We start from the raw sequence: 26,150 nt of genomic DNA on the forward strand, positions 1-26,150 counted from the left end.
GATTAGCTGATAGCCGTGAGAAATATGAAGGAATATCAGCATTCATACAGCCTCTTCACCACTGTGTATTTCTCCGGCCACACGAGAATTAGTTTGACAAACACTGCAGCTGTTGGACAACATAATGTACTTGAGGCTTTTTCAGATGAAAATCTAGTTGTTTAGATTGCAACTATGCAGTTTATTTATAAGCATATTGCCTATTTTAAATATTCATAATTTCGGAGATACTGAGCCATACTGAGCAGAGCAAAGACGGTTGACGTCCCACCACAAGGTGGTGACAGAGACTGCAAAATAAGTCCTTAAGAGAGAAAAACAGCATTTTTTCAAAGTACGTTTCAAACTACAGCTGAACAAATCATTGCAGATGGTACAGATGGCCAAAGGTAAGTGGCATTCTAAGTCGATCTCTCTCTTTTGTATTTTGTAATGCTATATTTATACCATAGTAAACTGCTAGGGTTTGTTCTGCTCTGGCTTTTTTGGGATTAATTATTATGATCTCCAAATTGCAACAGAAAAAAACTGGTCTGAAAACTGATGGCATTTCATGCGGTTCAGCCTTATAATCTGAGCAGAATCACCTGTTTTGTCATCATTTTAGACATTATGCTAGAGAATCATTCAAATACTAGCGCTAAAGTGACGTTTGTGAAGTAGCAACAGTTTCTGCTGTTCTGACGGTCAGCTGCAGATGTGAAAGAACAGTTGGAACAACTGTTTCCTCGTACAAAAAGGTTTTCAGACTCTCCCTGTTTGATTATTTTTTATATACACGATTATGCCATCAAACATCTAAGGTGCATGCTAAACGGTCAAATACTTGCAAAAATGTGTAAAAAAGCATTGCTTAGTCATTATTTAAACTAATCCTCTTTGTTATGTAATAAATTAATAAAGAGTTGAGAATAAAAAGCCAAGTGTAACCATAAATCCAAACAGTGCTCTATATTCCTGACTGTGTTTGTCATTATTAATCAAATAAAAGACAAAAATCACTCACTAATCTTACCTGAAAGACTTTTGTATGTTTAATAATAATAATAAAAATAAAAATAAAGCTTAAATCGTACTGTTAAGATGCTTAAAACTGTTTACTTTGATTGCATATTTTATTCTATTGTGTTTTTATGGTGTCCCATAAAACCCATTTGGCTTCAGTATTGAAAATTTAGAAATTTCAGGATCTATGAAATATATACACACACACACACACACACACACACATACATACATACATACATACATACATATATACATATTATATATAATCGTGATAATGATTTTTTCCATAATTGAGCAGACAGTGAGTGCACTCTGAAGTGATCGTACATGAGCTGCAATGCCTTCTCCACCCTCTGGGATCTTGGGGAAAGCGTCGTAGATGGAGGAGACGTACGTGATGACAGATTTCTCATCTGGTGACGGCACATCAACATCTAATGGAGGGAGAGCATTGAAAAATTGATAAGGTGATCAAATGGAGATTGGCAAATAATAATTCTCATATGTACGAAGAATGATAACTGGACATTAAAGACATTAATGGTACCTTCAGCATCCAGGAGTCGAGTCACCCCTAATGACTCGGCAATCTCAAAGGCCTGTTCAAGGTTCTCACGGTTACTCTGTTGCGCAACCACTTGCATGTCAATTAGGTCCGGCCTAAAAATGACATAAGATCATGAGTGTCAATGCCCTAATAGGTCAAACTTTATTTTGAAGGTCTGTTGGGTGAATTTAAGTTACATTGCATCTACATGCCAACTAATTTTTATTAGATTATAAGTAGACTGTCAAGTAGACTTGCGATGTTTCTTATAGTCAGTTGAAGAAGCAATATCAACAGACGTTAAGCAGATAGTCTACTCATACTCAAGTGGACCATCAAAATAGAGTGTTACCCCCTAATATACATATTTTCTTTTAAACTGGTCAATATACATAAACGTGTGTGAACCTGTATCTGTGCAGAAGAGCGTTGAACAAGCGTCCATCGCTCCAGCTGGAGGAGAAATTGGTACAGCGTAGACCGGGGTAGCCCTCAGTGGCCTGTTGACTCCATATTAGCAGCTTCTCTTTCGCCGTGAGGTCACCTGACTCACCGCTCACATAGATCTCAGAGATCTGGGAAAAAGAAAAGGCTGTTATTGTATCTGAATGTCATCAAATGACTTAACTGAATATAAGGAAAGTGACCGGATCCGTGCACCAAAAAGGTTGAGCATTACTTCCTTGCAAATGTAAATTTTTAGGGTTATTCCATGTTTCTTTGACCCCAAGTACCAAATGAAACCATAGCTAGGTCATGAACCTTTCACTTATCATTTTCCTCGACTTTCACTCCCTCTTCCTCTAAAACAAAGAGAGTCAGTAACTGCAGTATCAGTCTGTGCCAGGCTCTAATCTGTATTCCTTTGTCATTCCTCTCATATGCCCCTATTCACATCCCTGCCTGCTTTTTTTCATGCAGCGCTAGCAAGGAACTCTTTAAATCCTGGCATGAATGCAGACAATTCTGAGAGCACAGACAAACGTGTGAGAAAATTACAGATTTTACAGATTAAGTCAATGCAGGCCGTGATTACCATGGTCAAAAATGGTGACATACAGAAGCCAAGATTGCCTCGGTCAAATCTGGAGACATACAGAAACAGAAAAGTAACCAGTCTGAGCCTCTTACTTTAAAGATGATTAAAAGGTGAAGGCAGAAGATTGCTAATGCTAGTCCAATCACTCAGGCTCTGAGCCATAAAAAACCCACCCAAACATTGCCTCTTTTTTTGGTATCACCATCAAACATGCTTAGCAAAAAATCATATTATTCTCAAGAGAAATCAACCAGAGCATGAGATATTAAATGTAGGTTTGACACCATGCTGTGTGTGTCATAAATACAGTGGGCATGTCATACTGTGACAGTGGTATTTTCATCACAATGTGGATGACTGAGTATGTGACCTTATAATAGCGTCAGGACTGCACCCTTAAACCCTCAAAGTCTAATTACATCACAGTTAACACTGAGCACATTACTGGCAGAGGAACGAACACTCCAATGTATGACTTAAAACTATTGTTATGCTAGCGTGACACCAAAGGCCAACTGTGCATAATAAGAGCTAATTAGGTAAAAAATAAAAAGTAATATCTGAGAAACCAAACAAAATCACAACAAAAGCAAAACAGTACAAGAGACTAAAATAAAACAATAAAAAATGCAAATCAACAATTCCACTATACTGGCAAATATTACAAATATATAATGTGATGAAATAGAAAGCAGGGAAAGCAAAAAATAAATATTCCTCCCCAACTGTTACGTGCCTGGGGATGTTGCTCTGTTGTTCCCTTCTCCCCTTCACATTTTTATTTGCTGTCGGCTGTCCTTTTAAAATCTTGGTGTTCCGATTGGCTCGCAGAGGGGGAGTCCCTGCTTGTCCCTGCTCTGTCTTTCTGACGTTTGTGCACCTGTCCTATTCCAGTTTTATTTAGTTGTACATTTATTCTGAACGTCCAAACCAAATCTGCTTAAAACTACTAAAAGGGAAGTAAAATATGTCATGTGACTTACATTTTACATACACGTAGCGAACCACTCTTTGCCACATCCATTGTCTGTGGCGATCCATAGTAGCTATAGTCTCAGGGGAATAAAAAAATTGGGTTGTCATAATTATCTTTAGCCCTTTTCATCCTCCGAGCCACACGGAGTGTAACATAATTTGGGTGCTCGTCCGGGATCCTTCCTTGGCGTCAAGGAAGCCATATATATTTTTGGTAGCCCCTATTTTCCCCTGGGAGTAGCTGCTGTGACCCGACACAAACATTATGGAAATATTGAGGCTAGGTGAGTGTTACAAACTTTATAACCCTGTGTAGTTGGTTGTTAACGTTAAGCTTTGTGATGTCTTCATTGGTGCTTCAGCTTATTGAGAATCCATCTTTGGATCTCATTGATACATTTCGTAAAGATGATTTGTCGGTAATAGCCTATCACCTCTCAGAGATCAAATCTCTGTTAATCGGCAGTTGGTAAAAGGAGAGATTAAAGCTGTGGTTTTGACTGGATTGGTGGAACAAAATGTTTTTAATTTGCCTGAAGTGGTTAGAGAAGCATCACAAAGACTTCTTTTAAAAGAAAGAAGCTATTGACTGTTTTATGTGTTTTTTCATGTATTCTTAGCCTCAGGTTGCACTTATTTTGCATTTCTTTAATATTTTTAATACATAACAGGAATTCTACCAAGGCGGATGTTTTAGTAGACATCACTGAAACTGCATGGCCAAGCATGGACTGAAAATACTTAGGATTAAGCATCTAATAAACTAAATCCTGCCGACACACTATCAGAACATTTGTAACGAGGCCCTGAAATCTCTCTTCACCAGCCATAAATCTTTAGTGTGCAGGCAAATCACTAGGTAAGGGAGGGCAGGCAACAGACACAAATATGCTGCAATCTTACACTGGTGCTAAGAAAAAAAAAGGATAAACAGCTGACAAAGTGTCTGCAAACATCACTTGTGTTCTTGTTTTTTGGCACTGCCAGGCAGTTTCACTCTAATTCAGAACCTAGAGCATCAGGAATGACAGGAAAGAGAGTGGGTTGTGTGAGGCTAGGGAAATAATGAGGAATGGAGGGAAGGGAAGGAGGCAGACAGTGAGAGATGGTCTGGGTAGTACTGATTAGACTCTTGGGAGAAGGTCAGGAAGGATCTGCGGTGTACAATGCTCAGCTGATTGGAGAAGAACAAGTCACAGAACTGATAGTACTGTAGAATTACAAAAACAAACGCAAAACACTCATTCATCTACACCCCAATACACAATACACACACAAATCTTGTCAGCTTTAATCCCTACCCTTGAATGCTACAAAAGTCACATGAAAGAGCTTTAGGCAGGCAGAGAGAAAAGAATCTGACCTGGGTGGTAGGCTGAGTCAATGTCTCTTGTGGCGAGATGGGACTCTCCAGAACCGAAGAATCAAGCACATCGGAGGAGCTCCCCCATTCAGTATGGACAGCTCCTCCTGTCTCAGGCGATGTAAGAGGCACATCGCTAGCATATCCTGAAGACTGAAGGTCTTGTGGTGGATGGCTAAAGCCTCCAACTACATGAGCAGAGCTGTCCAATAGGAACTCCTTTACTTTTTTTCCCTGAGCTGCAGCTGTTTCTGGTTTGGCAGAGTTGTTCTTCCCGGGTGGTCGTCCTTGAGCTGGGGACACTTGTACTTTCATAATGCCTTCTGTAACAGGAGATGCAGCTGGAGGTTCAGAATGGACCTCAAGTACCTTGTCACGCCAGACGGGCGATCCATAGTCTCTTGGATAAACAGTTCGGACCACACAAAGTTGCCCTCCAAACTCACGAATGTGAACAACTCCCTTCTTCTCGGTTTTTGAGGGTACACTGAACATCAATTCACTTGGTCCATGTTCATCTTCCTCTATTTCCAGGTCACCACGTTTAGAGCGTAAAAGGCAGGGTCTTTCTAGCACCCCTTGAACTCGCTCCCGAACCTTACAAACTCTTCCTCCTCCAGGTGTTGTGTTGCCTTGCTCTAATTCAGTATTAGACTCTTCACTAAGCCCCTCTACTTCAAACTGGCGAAGTGCCCCCAGCCATGCTGGACTGGGATCTGGGGAAAGAATAGCCATTTTACTCCCCCGCAGGGTCCCTGTACTTCCAAATATTGGGGCCATACCAGGAACCAAGATGACACTGGTGGGCGTTTCAGTTTCAGTAGTTATTTGGCCAGATACCAATTTGGTTGAATCAAGAGCCCTTGCAGTTGACTCGTCTGTAAGTTCAACGCTTCCTTCATCCTTCTCTTCAAGAACACGGCATCTCTTGTCCTCTACTTCAGAACCTTTTAACTTTTGTTTGGCCTTTCTTTTTCGCCTAAAGCGAAGTTTTCTTTTTGGTGATACAGGTGCACCACCACCTGGTCCGGTGTCCCTGGGTTGTTTTACACAACCAAGGGAGCTCCCCATATCTCATAGAGACAGAGTAACAATAAAAAGTAGCCAAACTTTAAAAATGTGGAAAAAGTCACAATTGTAGCAGGGCAGTTTGACAGAACAGCCAGCCTAAGGCTGTCAAGTTAACTCTAAATTCTATAAGTTGATCCCATATCTGGAGTGAAAATCAAGATAAAAAGGTATTAACCATGACAGCAGGGTTTGGTACAGGTTGATGTTCTCCCCAGACACCAGTGGCCAACTAGGTTGGAGATCAGTTATTTCTTCTATTACTTGACCCTCTCTTTTTGATGTCTTTCAGGCAATGTTGCAGTTAAACTAGGGTCCTAGCAAGCCTCTAGGATATGATGTTGAATATAGGTTACTGTCCTTTATAAAATATTAAAATCCTACAGCAAGGCTTTTGATGTTTTTTTTTCACTCTCTCATGATGCAGAGACGATGCAGCACTGAGTGAAGAAATAGATGGTCCCTCTTAACCCATTTTATAGGGTGCATGTTAAATAGCAGGCCATTTGTTATAGTAAACATAATTTGTCAAGAAACCCTATTGCACTGTAAATATTTCTCAAGGTGAGAACCACGATAAAACTGCACTGCAGACATCCACAGACATACTTCTGTGAGCAAACGTGCACATACTCAATAATTCTGCATCATGATGCATCATTAGGAAGCACTAATCATCAGTTCAGCACACAACTACAAACTGGAGAAAACCATAACCTGTACAGTAAGACCACCAGCTTGACATTCAGTCTATACATTATTGATCACTGCATTCCATATTGCTTACATCACATAGGGTATTAATGCGTTGGGCAGATGATGTTGTAGCCCTGTGGGAAACCATTTACAGTAAAGTTGTGTAACGGTCTTAGATCACTCAATAGTTGCCAAAGTGCACAGTCAGGCAGCTCATCTACAGTTTAGTCATAACCCAACAGAGCAAACACAGCTTCTGATCTGTTCATCGCTCAAGCGTAACCAATCCATGTCATGTGATGGTTGCTTTTCACACCTGTAGCTATGTGTTTCAACTCCCAGGTATGCAAGCTCCTTTAAAACAAGTCTCTAGACTGTGAAGAGGAAAAAGAGGGGGGGCTAAGTACTAAATGTCTCACCTCTGCTGTCACAGGAACTGGCATCCCATGCACTGACGCCAGCAAATTCAAGTCAATAAAGAGGACAGTGACTACCATGAGTGAAGACCTCACCTTCAGCCAGCAAATTTCAATAGCCACTTTTTCCCTGCTGAGAGGGCTTGTAATAGACATCATATGGACATAGTCCAGTCTCATATGATAAGTAGATACGGGTTTAAGCCATCCTGTCTTCCTTGTTTCACCACTAAGCAGTGTACATCCATAGATTGAGGATTTGTAGACAAAAGAAAGAGAGATAGCTGACAAGGTGCCGCTCCCTGATGCTGTCGGCTTCTCTGGTCGTGGAATCTAATTAGAACGCCACCAGGACAGGGCTGGGCAGGGAAGTTGAACCATGGCTGGATGAGGACAAGAGGGAAATCCAGAGGAATCCTCCCCAAAGCCAGAGCTGCACTGCAAGCCTCACAGAGCAGTTGCCCCAGTGTTGAAAAAAGCGCAGCTCCATCAGTCAAGCACGGCAAAATTGATCCAATTTATACGGCGCCTTCCTTTGCACAAATCAGGTGCGAATGAAAACGGGTGACTTACATGTTTGAGTCTGCAGGGTTGCGAGATCCCGATTCTGAGACTGAAAGAATACGTGTTGCTGTATATGTGGTGTGCTTCAAGAGGCCTGCGGGATAGAGAGGAAGCCCGGGGCTCCAGTAAGAACAGGTTGCATGTATGCTCTTCTCAGTTGCTGGGTAGCTCCTCTGCTCTCACTGGTAGACACCAGCGGAAAAAAAGAGCTTCATCTCCAGTCTGCTGCAGCCACAGAGAATATGCTGCTGCTGCTTTAGCTTCCTCCTCCTCCCTCTCTCCCTCCTCCTCTCTCTCCTTTCCTCCTATTCACGTGCTCAGCCCTCCCTCTCTCTCTCTCTCTCCTGCTCTGATGCCTGGTGAGCTCAGAGCTCCACATACACGCAAACACGCACAATAATTCAATGGCCTTCAACTGGTTGGCAGCCAATACGGCAAGAATGAATTTGTATTTGTTGCCTTGGGATTATCCCTCTCTCCTACTTTTATATTTACATATCTATAGATAATAATACACCAAACAACACACATTAGCAAAACTCTGAGGGTTGTCTGTTGCTCAATAGGACAAATACACATGAACATGGCATACAAACATACATGTGTGACATATGCTGCACAAAGGAATATTTAGCCCCCACTGGAAATTCCAGTTTGTGTGGATTCCTACAGAATTGACTGGACTTTGTCAGTGAAAATTAAGAGCACATTAGGAAGTACCTTAAGGTGCTGTAGACATGAACGTCCCCAACACAAAACACAGCACTGTGACAACATTTAATCTTAAGATTAAAAGTTGAGTATAGAAGCATGAATGTGAAGCAAGCTGATGAATTAACAAGCAATAAATCAATTACAACCATGATAATCAGCCAGCTGAGCCTGAATTTTTATTCAATGTGGCTAATTGTCATACACCCAGAGTCCCCTGAACTGTAATTGAGCCAGTAGATCAGTTAAGTTTACTGACTGAGAGACCAGAACACAGCAATCAGCGTTTTTTTTCTACAACCAGAGAGCATAAGATTTCTGCACACCACAATCCTTGCCAAAAACCCTCTGGCTGGACAACCACACCTTTTATGTAACAGCCAATCAGATCCACTCTTTTTTTGTGGCAGAGACAGTTGGCACAAATGCAGCTTGAGCTAATACACTATACAGCAGTAACAATAGCCTGATTGGCATTTTCCCAATGGGGCATGATTCTAGACAGAAAAATATGAGGTCAATATGAGGGTATACAAAACAGAATTCTGAAAGGCTGCAGTTAGCCTAAATTACAGCAGTGGATTTAAAACATAGGGAAGTGTCCCAGATAGAGTGTGGGGGAGGTTGGATAAGTCTCCGTTGGCTGTCTGAAATGAATGTACAATATGCATCAAAATGGCACCTAAAGGAGTAGTTTTCTGAGCTGTTTCCTACTGACAAATAGCAGCTTTTCCTAATAGCTCGTAATGTGCCTGTAAAATTATTAGATTTGAAGACCAATCCCTAAATAAGTCATTGATTACGTTTAAATGGACATCAGTTATTGAATTATTTGCCTTAATCTGAATGAGACAATAATATGTTTAAAGTGTTTACATGAGTTACTCTTTGAATGTTCCTTTTATAATCCCGTTTTACATGTTATAGCACAGGATTCGATTAACGTCATTGCGTCACCACGTTATCCTCGTTTCTTCCGTAGTTAAATTTTGAATTTGTCGATTAACTGCGGTTTGGCACTTTCACTTTCATTCAGGAACATTTCATGCATGCCACCAAAATGCGTGGTCCCTTAGAATAGTCCTAACAGCTCCCCCCCACAGCGGCGTCCCTTACTGCACTTCAGTAATGTGTCTAAAATCAGCATACTCCACATGCCTTCAATTTCTGTTTAGTTCGATTATAACTTTAGTCCAATTAAATTAATCGAAAATCACTGTTTACATGGTAGAATCTTAATCAGAGTAATAATGTCTTAATCAGATTATTGGTGTCCATGTAAACATACTTAATACATTACATTGAGCAATGGGATACTGATATTTTAGACTTAAAACATTAATAATTTCTAAAGAGGTTTACCATTTTTAACCAGCCTTTTATTCCACCTTTCAATAATGTTTCTAATAAAGTAGATTCCTCATATTTTACACCAGTGGTTCCCAAAGTGGAGGTCGGGACCCCCTGGGGGGTTGCAGGACAATGACATGGGGTAGCTTGGTGATTTCCAAGAAATCAAGTCAAATAAATTTTATTAAACTAAAAGATATACCACATACTATTAATAACCAAGAAAATAAAAATAGTAGTTGATAGTTACATAAAAAACGACAACATGCAAATGAAAAGCCATCAGCCTTTCAATAGTTTTTTCATATGAATGGTGTGTTAACGTTTACAACACAGCAATTAACAACACAGCAATAGCGTCAGCTGCAGCAGATTGATTTTATAGCACCAGGTTAAACTTTGACACTTTTATGGCAATCAAATACAATAAAATAAATACAGGCCACAACTGAACATCTGAGAATGATCTCTGAGTGGGGGTCTCCAAAATTAAGCCAAGAATAGACTTGTGCTGAAAACATCATGCCCACCAGTCTCTTTAAGTGAGGTTAACACTAAATTAAATAAATGAATAAATCACTGTAAAAGTCATATGGTTAATATACTGTTTTTTGTGTTGTCAATATGCTTTATATAGGCCTATTGTTGTTATGCGCAATGTTTGTATATTTATAACCACCTCCAAGAAATTTGCGGGTCACGAGTCACTGGCATTGTTATTTTGGGAGTCGTGGGCTGAAAAGTTTGGGGACCTCTGCTTTACACCATTAGAATGTTATTCTTTGTGTACTCATTTGTTGTTTCAAATACTTCTTAAGTTAAAACTTCATTCCATTTCCCCTCTCTGTCTATCCCAGTGCACAATTATTCAGACGGTTTTAGTTTTGTCGCTGAGATGCAACGTGTAAGTACCAATTACAGCAATTTGTCAGGATAATAGAGAGTTTGTTTAGAACATCTGCTACTGGTTTGAAGAATTTTGCATGCAAGTTATAAGATTTAATTACAGTGGGGAAAAGAAAATATGTAGAATGGGTTCAATTCCACATAGTGTTTTTCTTCCGTCTACCTGATTTGATATTACCTATCTCTGTGAGGCCTCTGTCTCCTCAGCTCATTTCTGCTGAATCATGATTGAAAATGCTCTGGGGTCATACTAAACTCAATCTCCTTGGCAACCAGCTGCATATGTCATCTTGTGATGTCAAGAGTGTGTTGAAAATAGCATTGCCCTCTAGTGGACAGTCATGAGTAGTGCAGCTCTTTTTTATTATTAACAGTCAAATTTAAGACTTTTTAAGACCATTGCGAACGAAATTCCAGACTTTTAGTCTTTTTTATATATTATATTAGAAATATGTTATTTCTTAGCAACATATTTAAATAAATTGTCAAAATAAGCAAACCCTAGATGTAAGCATACACATTTGTAACATACTGTATCTTATTTTAATGTATGCACACAGTCTGTTCAGGTCAGTTTCCTCCCCATATACAGTATGGACTATAAATACAAAGGGAAATTCGAAACAAATGTTATTGTAGAGCTGATAATTAAACCATAAGTTTTAAATAGAGATTTAAATAGATTTTTGTTGGTTTGCTTGGATTGTTGAGATTGGATGCATGTTGGCCCGATTGGGCAGCTGTACTTGGATATTGGACATAGGAAAATGAAGACCCGTTTACAATTATTTAGGACCTACAAGACAAAATTTCTGTGACTTTAAGACTTTTTAAGGCCTAAATTTTTGTTTTGAATTTGGAGATTTTTTAAAAGCCCACGGACACATATATATGTGTGTGTGTGTGTGTGTGTGTGTGTGTGTGTGTGTGTGTGTGTGTGTGTGTTGTGTGTGTGTGTGTGTGTGTGTGTGTGTGTGTGTGTGTGTGTGTGTGTGTGTGTGTGTGTGTGTGTGTGTGTGTGTGTGTGTGTGTGTGTGTGTGTGTGTCAGGCATAATGGAAATGTAACCTCTTTTTATTTTACCACTCAAAGCGTATTTCCGAAATGGAAGAAAACATATAGTCACACTGTGTGTGCAGCTTTTCTGTTAGCAGATTGACAGATGGATGCACTTTAAGAGCCAAAACTGGAAGTACGCATTTAGAGCCTATAGTACTTCTTATAATACTGTATCCCAGAAAGCATTTGCAAAGAATAACTGGAAGCAGTTTGAATTTACATAGCTTTAAATGGACATCATTGTTGATAGGATAATTGTAGTACTAGTAGTTCTGCAGTGAATGATACACAAGTATTCCTTTCCAGGCTTAGCAATACTTAAGGCCAAACATTTTCTTTTCCAATTCTGATCAATTACTATGTAACCTACTATGAAAGTGCCTTTATAAACGAGACATTTTTTTTATTTTTCCATCCAACAGTGCAGTGGGGTAGAGCAGGGATGAAAGTGACAAAGAAATTTTCTTGAAGCCCTGACAACATTTGATTCCCAGGCTATAATAACATATTCAGCGTGCAACCCTTAATGGAGCTGCCAAATATCAGCTGATTTCAGGACTGTGTCCCACAGATAGCTCCAAATTTTAGTTTAGTTTAGGTGGAGAAAGTAAACTATTGTAGCAGTTTATTTTTCCTTATTACAAGTTGTGTTTATCTTTTCAAGCATCATAGTAAGGATCAGTCTACAGGTTATTTAGTGCAATAACTCATCCTTAAGTTTGCAATCTCTGAGTTTTTCAGTTTAAAAGTAAATCAGGTTTAAATGGTACTGTAAGAGTTCCTGTGGGGACGAAAGTAACACTCTTATTTATATACGCTACTGCTAATAGACAGACCTTACTTTTCACTTCCACATCAAAGTTTTCAGTGTTTTGACGAAGATATTTTCTAAAATGAATGCATATTTCCAATAATAATACTACATATTTAAAAATTGTAACATTTTCCATTGTTGGATTGCTTTTGAAGCATTTAATAAAACTGAAGTTAAAAATGAAAATTATGGAAATAAAGGACAAAATATGTTTGCAGTGAACATTAAAAAGGTCATAGTCAGATATATTTCAAATCAACAAGATTAAGCCAGTAAATCTAGCAAATATTGTTGTTACTTTTGAACCAGCTGTGTGTTACTTTCATCCCTGCTGGCGGAATCAAAAGTAACAATGTGCAACCTTTGTTTAAAGTGAAGTTATATTGGAGTTGTTCTACAATGATAAAAAATAACAGCACATTTTGACTGAAGACACTTATGAGTTATTAATCACAGCAAAAATGTTCTCTAGCTTGACCTGAAGTACAGAAAATGAGCCCATTTCACAAATGTGCATTTCTTTTTTACATGCATGCCTGCAACCTCTGACCTCTCATCCTGTAGAACAGGCAAAGTGGCAAGACTTTTATTTTAAGCACTTCATAAATCCCTGAGCATATGCTGAGGTTAGGACTGTACTTTATCCATCACTCATGCACCATTCCCTCTTGAGTTCTGTTACTCTTGCCACTAGCAAAATCCCTGAGAGGCGAGCATGAGAGGCCGGTAAACATCAGGTATTAGCATTAAATAAGGTCACTTCGAACTCTGGCTGGCATGTTGTATTGAGCACTACTGTATCTATTCAAGCAAAACACGACTGTGACAAATCCAAGGTGAACTTACCTGGAAGTGAAGAATGATGGTCCAGATCAATCCCAGTGTCAGCTTTGGGTTCCCATCTGTGATGTCATCATTGCGTATATTAACTAATTTGACCTGTATTGACGCAAAAAATACAAAAGTCATTAGTGTAAAACATCTAAATGATACAGACACATACATAATAAAACTGGTTTAAAAAGATTATAGCATTGTTTAAATCTGCTGAAGAAGGGGGAAAGCTGGAGCTGTTATTCAACTCAAGGACAGCTTTGGTGTTTGTTGTCCTCTTATGCTTACAGCTGTCACAAGCGATGTACTGTATATTGGGAGAAGGGTGCCGGTTGGTATTTTGTCTGGTTTAGGGACCCAGGGCTGGGGTGACAAGCTTGTATGGGTGAGAATACATATGTAACTCCAGGTTATGCTTTCTCAAAACCATTTTGTCGGCTCAAGTTCGAGACAGAGATCACACATGTCCCAACAAATCATCTCTCCCTCACATCCCCAAATGTGAAATACATAAGTCAAAGAGAGAGTCTCATACATCCGGCACAATAACAAGATATGGTGCAATTTGTTGCTATTTTCAGACCAGCGTAACCCTAATTTACACGTTTTCCACCACGTTTAAATAGCAAATCCATTTGCGCCACTTTGTGGACTCATAGGTGTGCCGGTCTAAATAGGAGGTGTGTTGCTATTTTTAGGAACTGAAACAGACCGTGCCATTGAACAACTGACACCTGGTCTAAATCCAGCGCAGGGTGAATTGTGTGCCTATGCAGGCCCAAAATGTGGTATTAATAGCAGATTCAGTAAGCTAATCTGCACATCTCTGATAGAAAAATAATATGTTAATCGTAAACGTTTAAAAAAAACATTTATTTATTAAAACAAAAGTTTGTCTTTAGACAACATTTTCTTCAGTTTTAAATAGATACAGAAAGCAAAAATAAGAAATTTTATCTTTTACAGATGCAGGAACAAGATAACAAAAAGGGTGCCACTTAAGCCTAACCGTACGTTCACACCGAAAGCGGCGAGAGCGTCCAAGGTCGCTCTGGCCGCCCTGGCGACAACGCTGTCTGCCTTCAGCTCCGGCGACGAAAGCGTCAAAACTCGCTACATTGATCTCGTATTTAAAGGAGCCGTTGCAGCATGTCAGTTGCATTCCTGCATAAAACATGTTTCTAGCGTGAAAATGTTGCGCACTTCTTATCAAATTCATAACAATGGAAGATCAAGTTGCGTGTGGCGTGGCTTAGCTCTATTTATCCAATATGTGTCCATATGTCTGAAATATCCTGAAGCAGCAATACTGTTTTGTACTGTCACGTCGCATGAGTTTCCTGCTTTTTTAAGATAAATTTATATAACATTAATGAACATCAGTAACTCGCCAGTAACTTATTTAATGCATGTACCTGTAAGAAAACATTGTAAATAATTAGAAATCCGGCGACCGCAATCATCAAACCCTTGGGAATAACTGTGGTCGGAACCAAAGTTCACAGGTCTGTGGTCTCTGAACTCCAATCAAGCGGTGGACATCTTCATTCTGATTGCTTGCTGTCGAACCGCGTCATAGCTCATACCATAAAGTTGACTTGATTTCAACTCTCCTCGACGCCCACGCCGGAGAAGACGCGCCGCGCTGCTCCTCGCCGCTTATCGCCACCGGCTCTCATTGAAAATGAATGACTTCCGGCTACTTTGACGCTCTTGCCGCTTTCGGTGTGAACGTACGGTAAACGACAGCTACTTTGTTTCCTTGGCCTTTTTCTTCGCACTGTGCAAAAACAGAAGAGTATATACTGTGCCTAAATTTGGGCAATTCTGCCTTGCCTACAAAACGCGACCAGCTCCACTGAATGAGCATTTGCTTGCATCACTTGTAGGAATGCACAAGATTCTCCTTGCACAGTTCTTCAGTCATGGAAATATGCGATCTTGTTTCTCCCAGAATAATAGCAGATTTTCCTCTGATGACTTCTCTAACTGAAAGTTTGACCAGTACTCTAGTACTCTTGCACTTCATCCATTATTTGGGGCGTCTCATCTTCCTACTCTGTAAAGCCAACTCTCTGCTTTTTCGCTGGTCCACTGCCATGTCCCGCTACATCCACCCGCAACTAATCATAGTGTATTTTGTTAATACCCAACCCGCCCGATCCACGGATTATCCACAGCACCCGCGGATATAACCGCCATCACTAGTTTGTAGGCTAATGGATGTCTTCAGTGGAGTGAACACAACACCGGTTCTTCATCCACAAAAGGAGAAAAGTAAAGAGTAAAAATAAAGAGAAGGAAAAGAGGCTAAATGGAGGAGGCTTGTTCTTTATCCTTGCGCTGCAGATGGTCTGTTAAACTGTTTTCTTACTAGTGAAGGGTTCTGTTTTCCCACTTACAAAGTCCACCATGTAAATAGCAAATGCGCCATGGCGTGACGCAACAGACTCTTAAAGGAAATGTAAGATGAGGCTCTGATTGGTTTAATGAACGTTATGCTTAAAACAGACCTATAACTCATTAAGAGAATAAGCACAACCCTGTTAGATCATGCGTCAGGGTGCAAAGCACATTTTTCCATTCTTTAAATAGCAAAATAAGATTTGGTCCAAAAACACTTTAGAGTTTGCACCTAGATCGTTAAAATAGAAGGGAAACACATCATTCCCTAATATTAAAAACAGTAGTAGCTCTGATTAGTAACTCAGTAGTCACTTAAATTTGCCCACCCAGTCTTGAATTTTAGATTGCATATGTACATAAAGGGCTTATAATCAGTATAAAACAACTACTGACTGTGAATGCGAGTGTAAATATACAGACCTGTCTCTGCTTGAGGAAGTCCAAGGCGATCTGGACATTCTGGAGTCTGTGAAATCGCATGCGACCCTTTTCCCTGGGCTAAAGTGAAAGAGAGAGAGAGAGAGAGAGAGAATGCAGATGAGTGCGCACTAATAATCCAGGCAAATTGGAGGTCTGTGTGAGAACAGCACTGTTTCATTAGCACAAGCCTGTAAGCAGCAGAAGCAGCACACTGGAAAATAACACAGCACCCTTTCTGGATCATCAGCAATGAATTCATCTTATTCCAGGGTTACGGGGAATAGTTAGCATACAGTACATACCGTGTAAAATGTTGCCATTAGTAAACCATTCAGGCTAATTACTGCATCACACATCTTGCTTGCTAACATCTCTACTAGCAGCCGAGAAATATGAAGAGTGTAGGATATAGATGGCACACCCGTACGTGCAAAGCATGCTCACTAACACACACACACAACTGCAGCGGCGTGTACAGCAAACCTGTGAACAGGTGAGCAGAAAATCCCCACAACAGGGCAAACATGTCATCAGAGTCAATGTGAGGAGGTGTTGGAAGCACTGAGGTGAAGTGTTTATACAAGGCGAGGCCTCTCGGACCCAATTTTTTAAAATAATCAGATTACGTCCGGCATCATGAATTATGCATTGCTAGACATGCATATTCATGAAATCGACCTGTCCTTTGAGTCCACGCCATGCAGTGTACAGAACTGACTGTGTGTTTGTGTGGGAAAGGGGGGCAGGGGGGGGTCACACGTACTCCCTGAGCTCCATCCTCATCCTCCCCACCCAGCAGGATGAGCGGTGGCGCGCGGGACACTGATGTCCTCCGCAGAGTCGACACGCCCTTGTGCTGATGACATCAGAGACGGTCACAGAGAGAGGATGAAGACAGAAACAGTGTTGAATGGCTGACATATGTACCAAACAACAGTTTAAAAAAATGAAAACAAGATGAAGGGAGAGAGTGAAGCAAAACAACAAACAAAAACTGCTAATCAAATATGGTTTAAAGTAGAGCTGCACAATATTGAATAAAACTGACACTGCGACATGAATATAATTTCACAATATGACTTAAAGGTGCAGTATGTAAGTTTTTGACTCTTCTAAAGCATAAAAATACCATCATATGTTTGCAGGTATTTCAGAAACATGCTAGGTGAACATACTTGTTTATCTGAAAAACAATGCTGGAGTCAGCTATTCTGCTTTGAAAATGTGTTTTCTGTGCAGGAACGCTGTCTTTGTTTTGGTTCCTTTAACCTGTCCAATACCAGTTTAGCCAATAATATTTCAGCACCCCAGGTTGCCTTGATAGAAAACCTTGTATTTGATTAATTCTTTCAGAAAGGCTCTCAAAGCATGTGTCCGTGACCGAGATGTGATCTCGGGTGGACAGTAGCAGACTCCAAAATGAGACGCAGATTCAGAGTTCCACATGAGGTTAATTAGCAAATAATATAAATATTATGAATGTGAACATTAGTTGAACAGGTTACCTTGTAACCCTGTGTCGTAATAAAACGCTAAGTGAGGAGATTTGCAGTGATGAGCAATTTGGCTGTTTGCACCAGTTAAAACATGACAGAAATTTGAATACAGCCATTCAGAAGCAAAGAACATGCACTCACGCAGGAAATGGTAAGGTTTATGATCTAATTAATACATATTAAACCTCTTTAACATTATTAAATGTACATGCTGAATCCCTGATATGTGTTGGTTTGCACTGAGTCACAGTTCTGAAGTTCCATATCAAACTGCTTAATTTATTTTCAAGATCTGAGGTAAACTATCTGCTGCTGCTTTCAGTAGTATAGCAATAAATGTCATGTAAAACGATATTCAAACTCACATTGTTAGCATTTAACCCTGAATGAAGCACATGAGGTCTACCTGGGGTGATCATTGTCAGCTGTTCAGTGTTGTTCAGCTGTGAGAAATAGAAGCCGTTTTTAATATATCTAATATATCAATTCGAGGTGTTGGTTAGAACAAAAACTTTATTTCTGCTTTAATTTAGAACACAGTTTAAATCAGCCTTTAGGCTCGATCGTCAGACTCGCTTCTCAATCTGGCAACCTGCGCTTGCGTTTGTGTTGAATGTAATACCTAGTTTAACCACTGGGTGTCAAACTTACATACCGCACCTTTAATTAAATGTTTGGAAAGATTTTTAGATTTTTACATTGACTCGGATGATTTTGTAGGGTAGTGCATCAAAAATATACAAAATTAAAACAAATTAACGCAAAGATGAAACCAACAGAACAAGGATAAAAACAAAATAAACAGTGCTTCATAGTTTTCAGTGGAATCTAATAATATAGAGGTAGAGGAATTCAATTATCTAATCTAAAATAACACTATAGTCTTTATAAATAATTAAATGCAATTAAACTTGATTAAAGTGGAAAATTGTATAATCTCTTCTGCCCAAGTGGTTTAAATTTGCTTTAAATCTCAGTCGCAGGCTGAAACACATCTGAATAAAAATCTCACACTATAAGATTATGGTTAAAATATATAATGACTCCACAGATCATGTACTGAACTATGGTTCATGATCAATTATGTTGCCAAGATGACTTCCTGTGATGCAGACCCTGTGATGTGACTATTGCAGATGCGCAGATAGCGATTTCGATGGTGAAATGATATATTGTGCAGCCCTAGTTAAAAGATAAGTTCACTCCACAACTGAAATTTAATGATGATTTGCTCAACCCCTTGCTCAACCTCCATGTAAGAAGTCCATGTCTTTCTTTATTCGCTCAAAAATAAATGAAGGTTTTAGAGGAAAACATAACATACTTCAAATGGAACCAACAGGTTTAAGGTCCAATTTATAGTCTCTACAGCTCTACACAAACCCAGATGTGGAATAAGGAGTATCTACTTAAATGATTAGTCATTTGAAATATTAATAATAAAAATACATGATGTACTGTATGTATTGTACTGTATGTGTATATTGCACTTTTTTTGTTAATTTTTTTGCAACTTGCTGCCCAGGGACTACATATGTAAATTAGCTTTATAGCTAACTTTGGCACAACATGTCAACATGTTGTACATTGTCTCTGTATTAATAAATAAATAAATAAATAAATAAATAAATAAATAAATGAATAAATACATACATTTTTCAAAGGGCACCTATTTTACCCTTTTTCAAGATTTAGGATAAGTCTTTAATGTCTCCAGAATGTGTCTGTAAAGTTTCAGCTCAAAAAACTCATCAGATTATTTATTATACCTTTGAGAATATTGGGATTTTCTGCTCTGAACACAATGTAGCTGCTTTTGTTGACTGTGCCTTTAATGCTAGTTCTCCCCGCCTACCGTTCCCACGTGCCTGTCAAAGTATGCCTCAATATCTGCCTCTGCTGTGTCAGATAAACAGCACAGTGACAGACATAAAGGAAGCAGATCTCACGTAACGTTTGTGAGAAATAATACAGTAAGAACCTTCCCAATGATTATTTGATGTAATTGTGGTTTGTGAGCGGGGTAACCAAACTCCTACATCACGTTGTGGTGGGCCTCAAAACGGAAGGGATTTAGACCTTTTTTTAACATCAGGAAATTAAAGAAAAGAGACTTGTTGTGTCTATATCACCCCAATATGACAGTGGAAGCTCTATATCTACACACAGTTCTGTCTAAACAGCTTACAAAAAAATCACTTTCATTATAGGTGCCCTTTAAACCAGATATGTTTTTGCTAGCTTTGTCATGAATGTGCACATACTAAAGGGAAAATTCACTAAAAATGAACATTATTTACTTGCTATTCACATGTTTCAAACCTGTTTGAGTTTAATTTTTCATTAGGCATTTAAAAGAAAGAAACCTGTAATCATTGACTTTCAAAGAAGGACAAACTAATTACTAAGGAGGTCAATGGTAACAGGTTTCAAGCTTTCTTTAAATATTTTATTTTGTGTTTAAGAGAATAAAAGAAACTCAAAACAGTTAAGGACACGTGAAGAGGAAGTAAAAGAACAGAATTTTCACATTAGCACATAAGATTGTCATGAAACTGCAAAGCTGACCTTTAGCCAGATGTTCCCATAGAAGGGAGAAATTCATAGACTCTTTTAAAATGGGGACGAGTGAATGATCAAGACTATTTTAAACTATGGAGTGAACAAATCCTTTAAAATCATAAGATCAAGATAAGAGAAAGAAATGGAGACAGAGAAATCAAAAGTGAGAGAGAGAGAGAGAGAGAGAGAGAGAGAGAGATGGCAGGTGGTGTGTCAGCAGTCTGCTTTGGTTAATCCACCCGTCAGTTAGTCTGCCCCAGTGCATCATGGTCCCCAGCCATCGGAGTAGGAAAGATTGAGTGCAGAAACAGTGTACTAATGCAAACGTCATTCCTACACACTGCGCTGCATGTCAGACTCAGCTATTTCTCTGCTGCAAGGCTTGTATCTGCATTTGGCGGCATCAGCAACAAGCCAGGGTGCTTCATGACATCAGCCTAACCCCCAGGTCAACTCATGTGACATCATCTCCAGGTAGCATGCAACTCAGAATAGCATTATGGAAAATAGAGCAGATCTCTGCCATATGAATGACCTGGGAGAACTGCTTAAAGCACTGAAATCTAATTTGTATATAACCTTGTGCATGTCTTAAGGTAATGGTGTCTGTGCTCTCACCAATGTGACACCGGACAGCACCTCCAGCAGGGAAATAAGGTTATGTCCATCTCTTAGATCCTCATACAGGTCTGTGATGTGTTTCCGCACCTGGAGAGAGAGAAACGAAGGTAAATAAAGATTGTTGAGATCTTAAAATAGGGTATACAGACATCTAGATCTTAACACAGGGTATATAAACATATATATACAGAAATCTAGATCTTAACACAGTGTATAGATACAGAAATCAAAGAGTGGAATTCAATACATTTTAAAACCTTTTTTAAAACTGTTTCCACACATTTGGACCTCATCGCAACTTTAGGTTTCAATCGGTAACATTGGCGATGTTTTAACCTACAGTATATTTACTAAATACTAAATGTAAGAAACTATTCCTAAACTAAAATGTTATTCATGTCATTTAGTCATTTACATTTAGTCATTTAGCAGACGCTTTTATCCAAAGCGATGTACTGTCATGTACTGACTAAAAATGCTAATCCAGCAGGTGATGCCTATACACTGATTTCAAACAGCCGCCATCTTAAAAGCGAAAGTGGGGCTGCGGTGGGAAGAAACCCGAAAGTATCGCCTGGAGTCACACAGGAACAGTGTCTATGATGACTTATTGTTGTGTACCTGGCTGTATATCTTATCAGCAAAGAGAAAGTGACACAAAAGTATCATATATGAGTGACCTGAAGGTCTGTTCTGAATAAATAGTGTAAATAAAAAGGGATATCGGACATTATTTTTAGCTGAGTTAAGGAAAAGGGCACTAGTTAGCTAACATTTTCCTTACCAAACACACGTTTTAGATGCCAATTATCAAACTCAAGTCACTGAACTGATTTTTTCACTATTTTAGGCTTGTCACGATACTGTATTTCAGTAAGGTTTCTTCCCACCGCAGACTCACTTTCGCTTTTTAAAATGGCAGCCATGTGAAAGCAGGAAAAATGTTTTTGCTTTGGTTACTGCAGTAAACAAAGCAGCATAATATCAAATCTAGCAGGATTTTATCAATTTCATGAACGACACAGCATCACAATATTTTTAATTCATGCAAACTTTGTCATACTGATACAAAATGTAATAGCTTGTAAAATAGGATTTAAATATTTTAAATTTTATTTAAGGGACTAAAATTTGTGTAAATTGACTTCTAAGACCCCCGGACACCATGTAACAGAATTTAAAAGCCTATATTTGAACCTGGACCACAAAACCTTGTTGAACAGGTATAGGAATAGTCAAAGATATGCTAGTCAAAATTACACATTTTTATTTTATGCCAAAAATAATTTGTATATTAAGTAAAAATCATGTTTAATGAAGACAATTATACAAATTTCCTACCATACATTTTTTTTAATCAGTAATATACATAGCTAAGTACTTAAATCGGACAACTTAAAAGGTGATTTTCTCAATATTAAGATGTTTTTTTTAACCTTCAGATTCCTGATATTCAAATAGCAGTATCTCTGACCCTAACAACCCACACATGGACAGAAAGCTTATTTATTTAGATTTTAGATGATGTATGAATCTCAGTTTCTACAAATGTACACGTTTTATGATCCTGGGTCACATAAACAGTCAAGCCTGAAATGATTCACCCCTGACAAATTTGACAAAGTTGTTGTTCAAATGTAAATAAAAGCAGAGAAATACATATTTTTTTCCACAATGATGCCTCTTGTACATCATCTTATTATGTTTTAAGAACAGCTTTTGTCATTCTCGGTAAAAAAAAAAATTATAATAATTTTGGCCTTGATTGTATATTTAAGTGTGCGTTTAACTGAACATGCAAGCATGTAGTAGTGTAAAATGTTCTGTTACAGTAGCTGCATTTAAATGACAGCTATATTAACAAAAGCAGACTGTAAAGTATCTGTATTTAAAGGCATCTTATTAACAAAAACATTTTGCATAATATAATATTTAATGTCTAAACTGTAGTGCAGTAACTCTGGCCAGCAGAGGGCACCAGAGTCATTGAGATGTGGCAGAAAACAAGCGGCACAAAAACAAAACACAGAGGATCCTGAAGTTCTTCATTTCAGTGTACACACAATGTGTCTGTAGATTCAGAGACCCTAAGCTGTAAACTGCAGATTCAACACAGCTGCTTCCCCACAGGGCCACGGAGGAACCATCTGCCGGGTATAAAAGAACATCCTGACAACTCTGTGGCTCCATCCTCTCCATTTCTGCTCTTTTCACCCCAAATCAAACCAGAATGCATCACACCAAAATATATTTTATATTATTTTCGAATATAAAAAAAATTTATATTATGATATTTCACAATAATTCTATTTTTTCTTTAATGTTTTATCGAACAAATGCAGATTGGGTTAGTTATTATTGGGTGTGAATTATTTAAAAAACTAAAAGAAAATAAAACAATTTAATAGAAAGTTTGTTATATTATATTATATTATATTATATTATATTATATTATATTATATTATATTATATTAAAGTACTAATTGATGCACAGCCAAGGTGATGCAGCTTTCATTTGTCAGTATTTTTCTGTCTAAAATGTCCTTTTGTGAGCAAGTGTGTTACTAGTGAAAGTGTATTTGCTTCCATCGTTGCTTATTGCCTTGCATGAGAGAAATATCATGTAGCTTTTATGTTGCAAAAGTAATGTATGCATAAAATTGTTCCGACATCCCCATAGTATATAATAAAATATGCAACAAATTTTACACCAAAAGAGACATTTTAAAAACAAAATCCTGACACGACTGGAAATTCAATATTTGATTATTTTGGGGTGCAACCATAGAATAAGCTGAAATATGAAAGTATCAGGAATCTAAGACTAGCATTACAGTTATGTAAAACCTGATAACAATTATCAATTGTCTTTTTGTCGTTTTGTTTGAGAAGTTTATTCATCCATATTAACAGAAAAAAAACTATGGACGTTAACCAGTTTACAACACTCTTTAAAATGTCTACATTTTTATTCAACAGAACTCAAACAGGTCTGGAACAGGTGAAGGGAGAAGAAATAACAGCATGTTCATTTTTAGGTGAAAGATCTTGTGCTTCAGTGGAAACAAGAACATCTGATAGTCTATTTAAAGTGTTCACATGATCAATGTCACAATAAAGCTTCCCCACTCAGCTAAACACAAAGTAATAATAAGTCATTTTATTTAACGGTGCCATTCTAGACACCTAGGGTTGTCTTACAAAATTCATGCAAAACAAACAGCAATAAATAGCAAAAAAAAACAAGAAATGTGTGCAAATTTAAAATAATAGGCAACAGGGCAACATACGAACATCATAAATACAAAAAAAAAATCAAAATAGGTAGTGCTGTCGCCTCACAGCAAGAAGGTCACTGGTTCGAGCCTCGGCTGGGTCAGTTGGCATTTCTGTGAGGAGTTTGCAAGTTCTCCTCATGTTTGTGTGGGTTTTCTCCGGGTGCTCCGGTTTCCCCCACAGTCCAAAGACCTGCGGTACAGGTGAATTGGGAAGGCTAAATTGACCATAGTGTACGTATGTAAATGAGAGTATATGGATGTTTCCCAGAGATGGGTCGCAGCTGAAAGGGCATCTGCTGCATAAAACATATGCTGAATAAGTTGGCAGTTCATTCCGCTGTGGCGACCCCAGATTAATAAAAGGACTAAGCTGAAAAGAAAATAAATGAATAATTGATGATCCTAAGACTTTTGTAAAACAAAAAAGGATAATTCAGCCAAAACTGAAAATCATCACTAATCACTATCAAGTGGTTCTAAACTCTTTAATAGTTTCTATCAACTGTTAACACAAAAGTAGATGTTTTGAAGAAAGCAGACAATCTGTAACCATTGACTTCCAATGACAAAAAAAATACTATGGAAGTCAATGGTTACAGGTTTTCAACATTTTTCAAAATAACTGATTTTGTGTTTAAACAAAAGAAACTCATAAAGGTTTGGAAACAAGTAAAGGGCTAGTGAATGATGACAGAAATAATATTTTGGGTGAACTATCCCTTTAAAAGTGCGGAGGCTATTGCAGTTCCTTATGTCAGTAATCATTTCTTTATTAACACTTTATTTTGATGGTCCATTTGAGTATTAGTAGACTGTCTGCTCAATATCTGTTGATTCTGCTCCTTCAACAGACATTTAACTGACTATAAGAAACTTAGCAAGTACATGTCAACTTATGCTAACTCTAACCCCAACCTAACAGTCTACTTTTAATCTAATGAGAATTAGTTGGCATGTAGATGCAATGTAACTTAAATTCTTCAAACGGACCATCAAAATAAAGTGTGACCATTTCTTTCCACTTATCTCTTATGTCATTTCGGTGTTTATCGCAGGTGTACACGTATTATCATGGGATGCCTTGTTTCCAATGGTACAGAGAATAACAGACTATACCCGAGTGCTGGAGTAATACCCATGTGAGCATTCGACAATCAAATATCTCCCTTCCTTTTTAGTTTGCAGTTGTTCATGTAGACATTATTGTGTAAACCCACTCAAACCAGTTGCAGATTTTTGCAGTGAGGTCACTGTTTATTTTACAAGTGTGTAAAGAGCAAACACACACATGACTGACATGAGACAGACTACACACACTGCTTTCAGTTAATGTAACCCTGACTGAGTGAAATGGCTGTTTACCTTTCAGAGATGGAGAAAGATGTGTCGATATAAACGCTAACAGGTCTCACCACCTACTTAGTGTTTGCTAATGAGGCTCACGGCAAGCTATGTGTGCTATGCTTGAACCATCAAAGAGAGCTATTTGAATAATGGCAGATTTCCGGAAATAAGCATCAGAGAGCTTCCACTGAATGACAGGCCTGTGAGCTTTCGAGGATCGTGTGCAGCTTGTGACAGAAGTATTTTTAATGTCAACACTGTGAAACCCGTCAGTCAACTTCATCAAAGGAAATGGGTGTAGTAAACTGAAAAATGACGAAAAGTTAATTCTACTCATTTGAAAAGAGTTTTGAACTCAGTGTTAAAGGTAATGTGTTAATTAAATGCCTCAATACTTCACCTTCACTTGGATTAAGTGAACTCAGTTGAGTTCTTTTCATTTATTGGGGTTTACTGTGCTCACATTGCTTCATTTACTCAAATGGAGTAAGTTCACAGTACTCATTAGGATTAGTTTTTGAATTAAAATTGTTTATTGCAATCGGTTTCCTCAAATGGTTTGAGTTACCTTAATTAATTGGGCAGTGTATGAGCACCTCAGTCTGTTGTAAATGCTGCTCACACAATCTCCATTTCTTTGAGAGTTTTTGACTTTTATAATAAGTATCTGGAAA

At 38.4% G+C, this 26,150-nt stretch overlaps 1 protein-coding gene across 40 annotated transcripts in view; it reads right to left on the reverse strand.

Annotated features, from left to right (window-relative positions):
• macf1a (microtubule actin crosslinking factor 1a) overlaps positions 1-26,150 on the reverse strand; it is a 352,243-nt gene that overhangs the window by 161,292 nt on the left and 164,801 nt on the right. For 16 of the 40 annotated variants that reach the window (XM_087295920.2, XM_087295918.2, XM_087295907.2 and 13 more), the window contains exons 1-4: positions 4,933-7,927; positions 1,964-2,130; positions 1,556-1,668; positions 1,336-1,442 (exon numbers count right to left, since the gene is read on the reverse strand). In XM_087295920.2, the coding sequence (XP_087152046.2) occupies positions 1,336-1,442; positions 1,556-1,668; positions 1,964-2,130; positions 4,933-6,003 (1,458 nt within the window). In that variant the 5' untranslated portion in view covers positions 6,004-7,927. Of the gene's footprint in view, positions 1-1,335; positions 1,443-1,555; positions 1,669-1,963; positions 2,131-4,932; positions 7,928-13,361; positions 13,455-16,175; positions 16,254-16,938; positions 17,032-20,851; positions 20,942-26,150 lie in introns of those variants that run through there. The other 24 variants (XM_087295922.2, XM_087295931.2, XM_087295932.2 and 21 more) reach the window with 2 other exon arrangements.

This window comes from Danio rerio, chromosome 19 (genome assembly GCF_052040795.2).
Source record: "Danio rerio strain M-AB ecotype USA chromosome 19, GRCz13ab, whole genome shotgun sequence".
Taxonomy (NCBI): domain Eukaryota; kingdom Metazoa; phylum Chordata; class Actinopteri; order Cypriniformes; family Danionidae; genus Danio; species Danio rerio.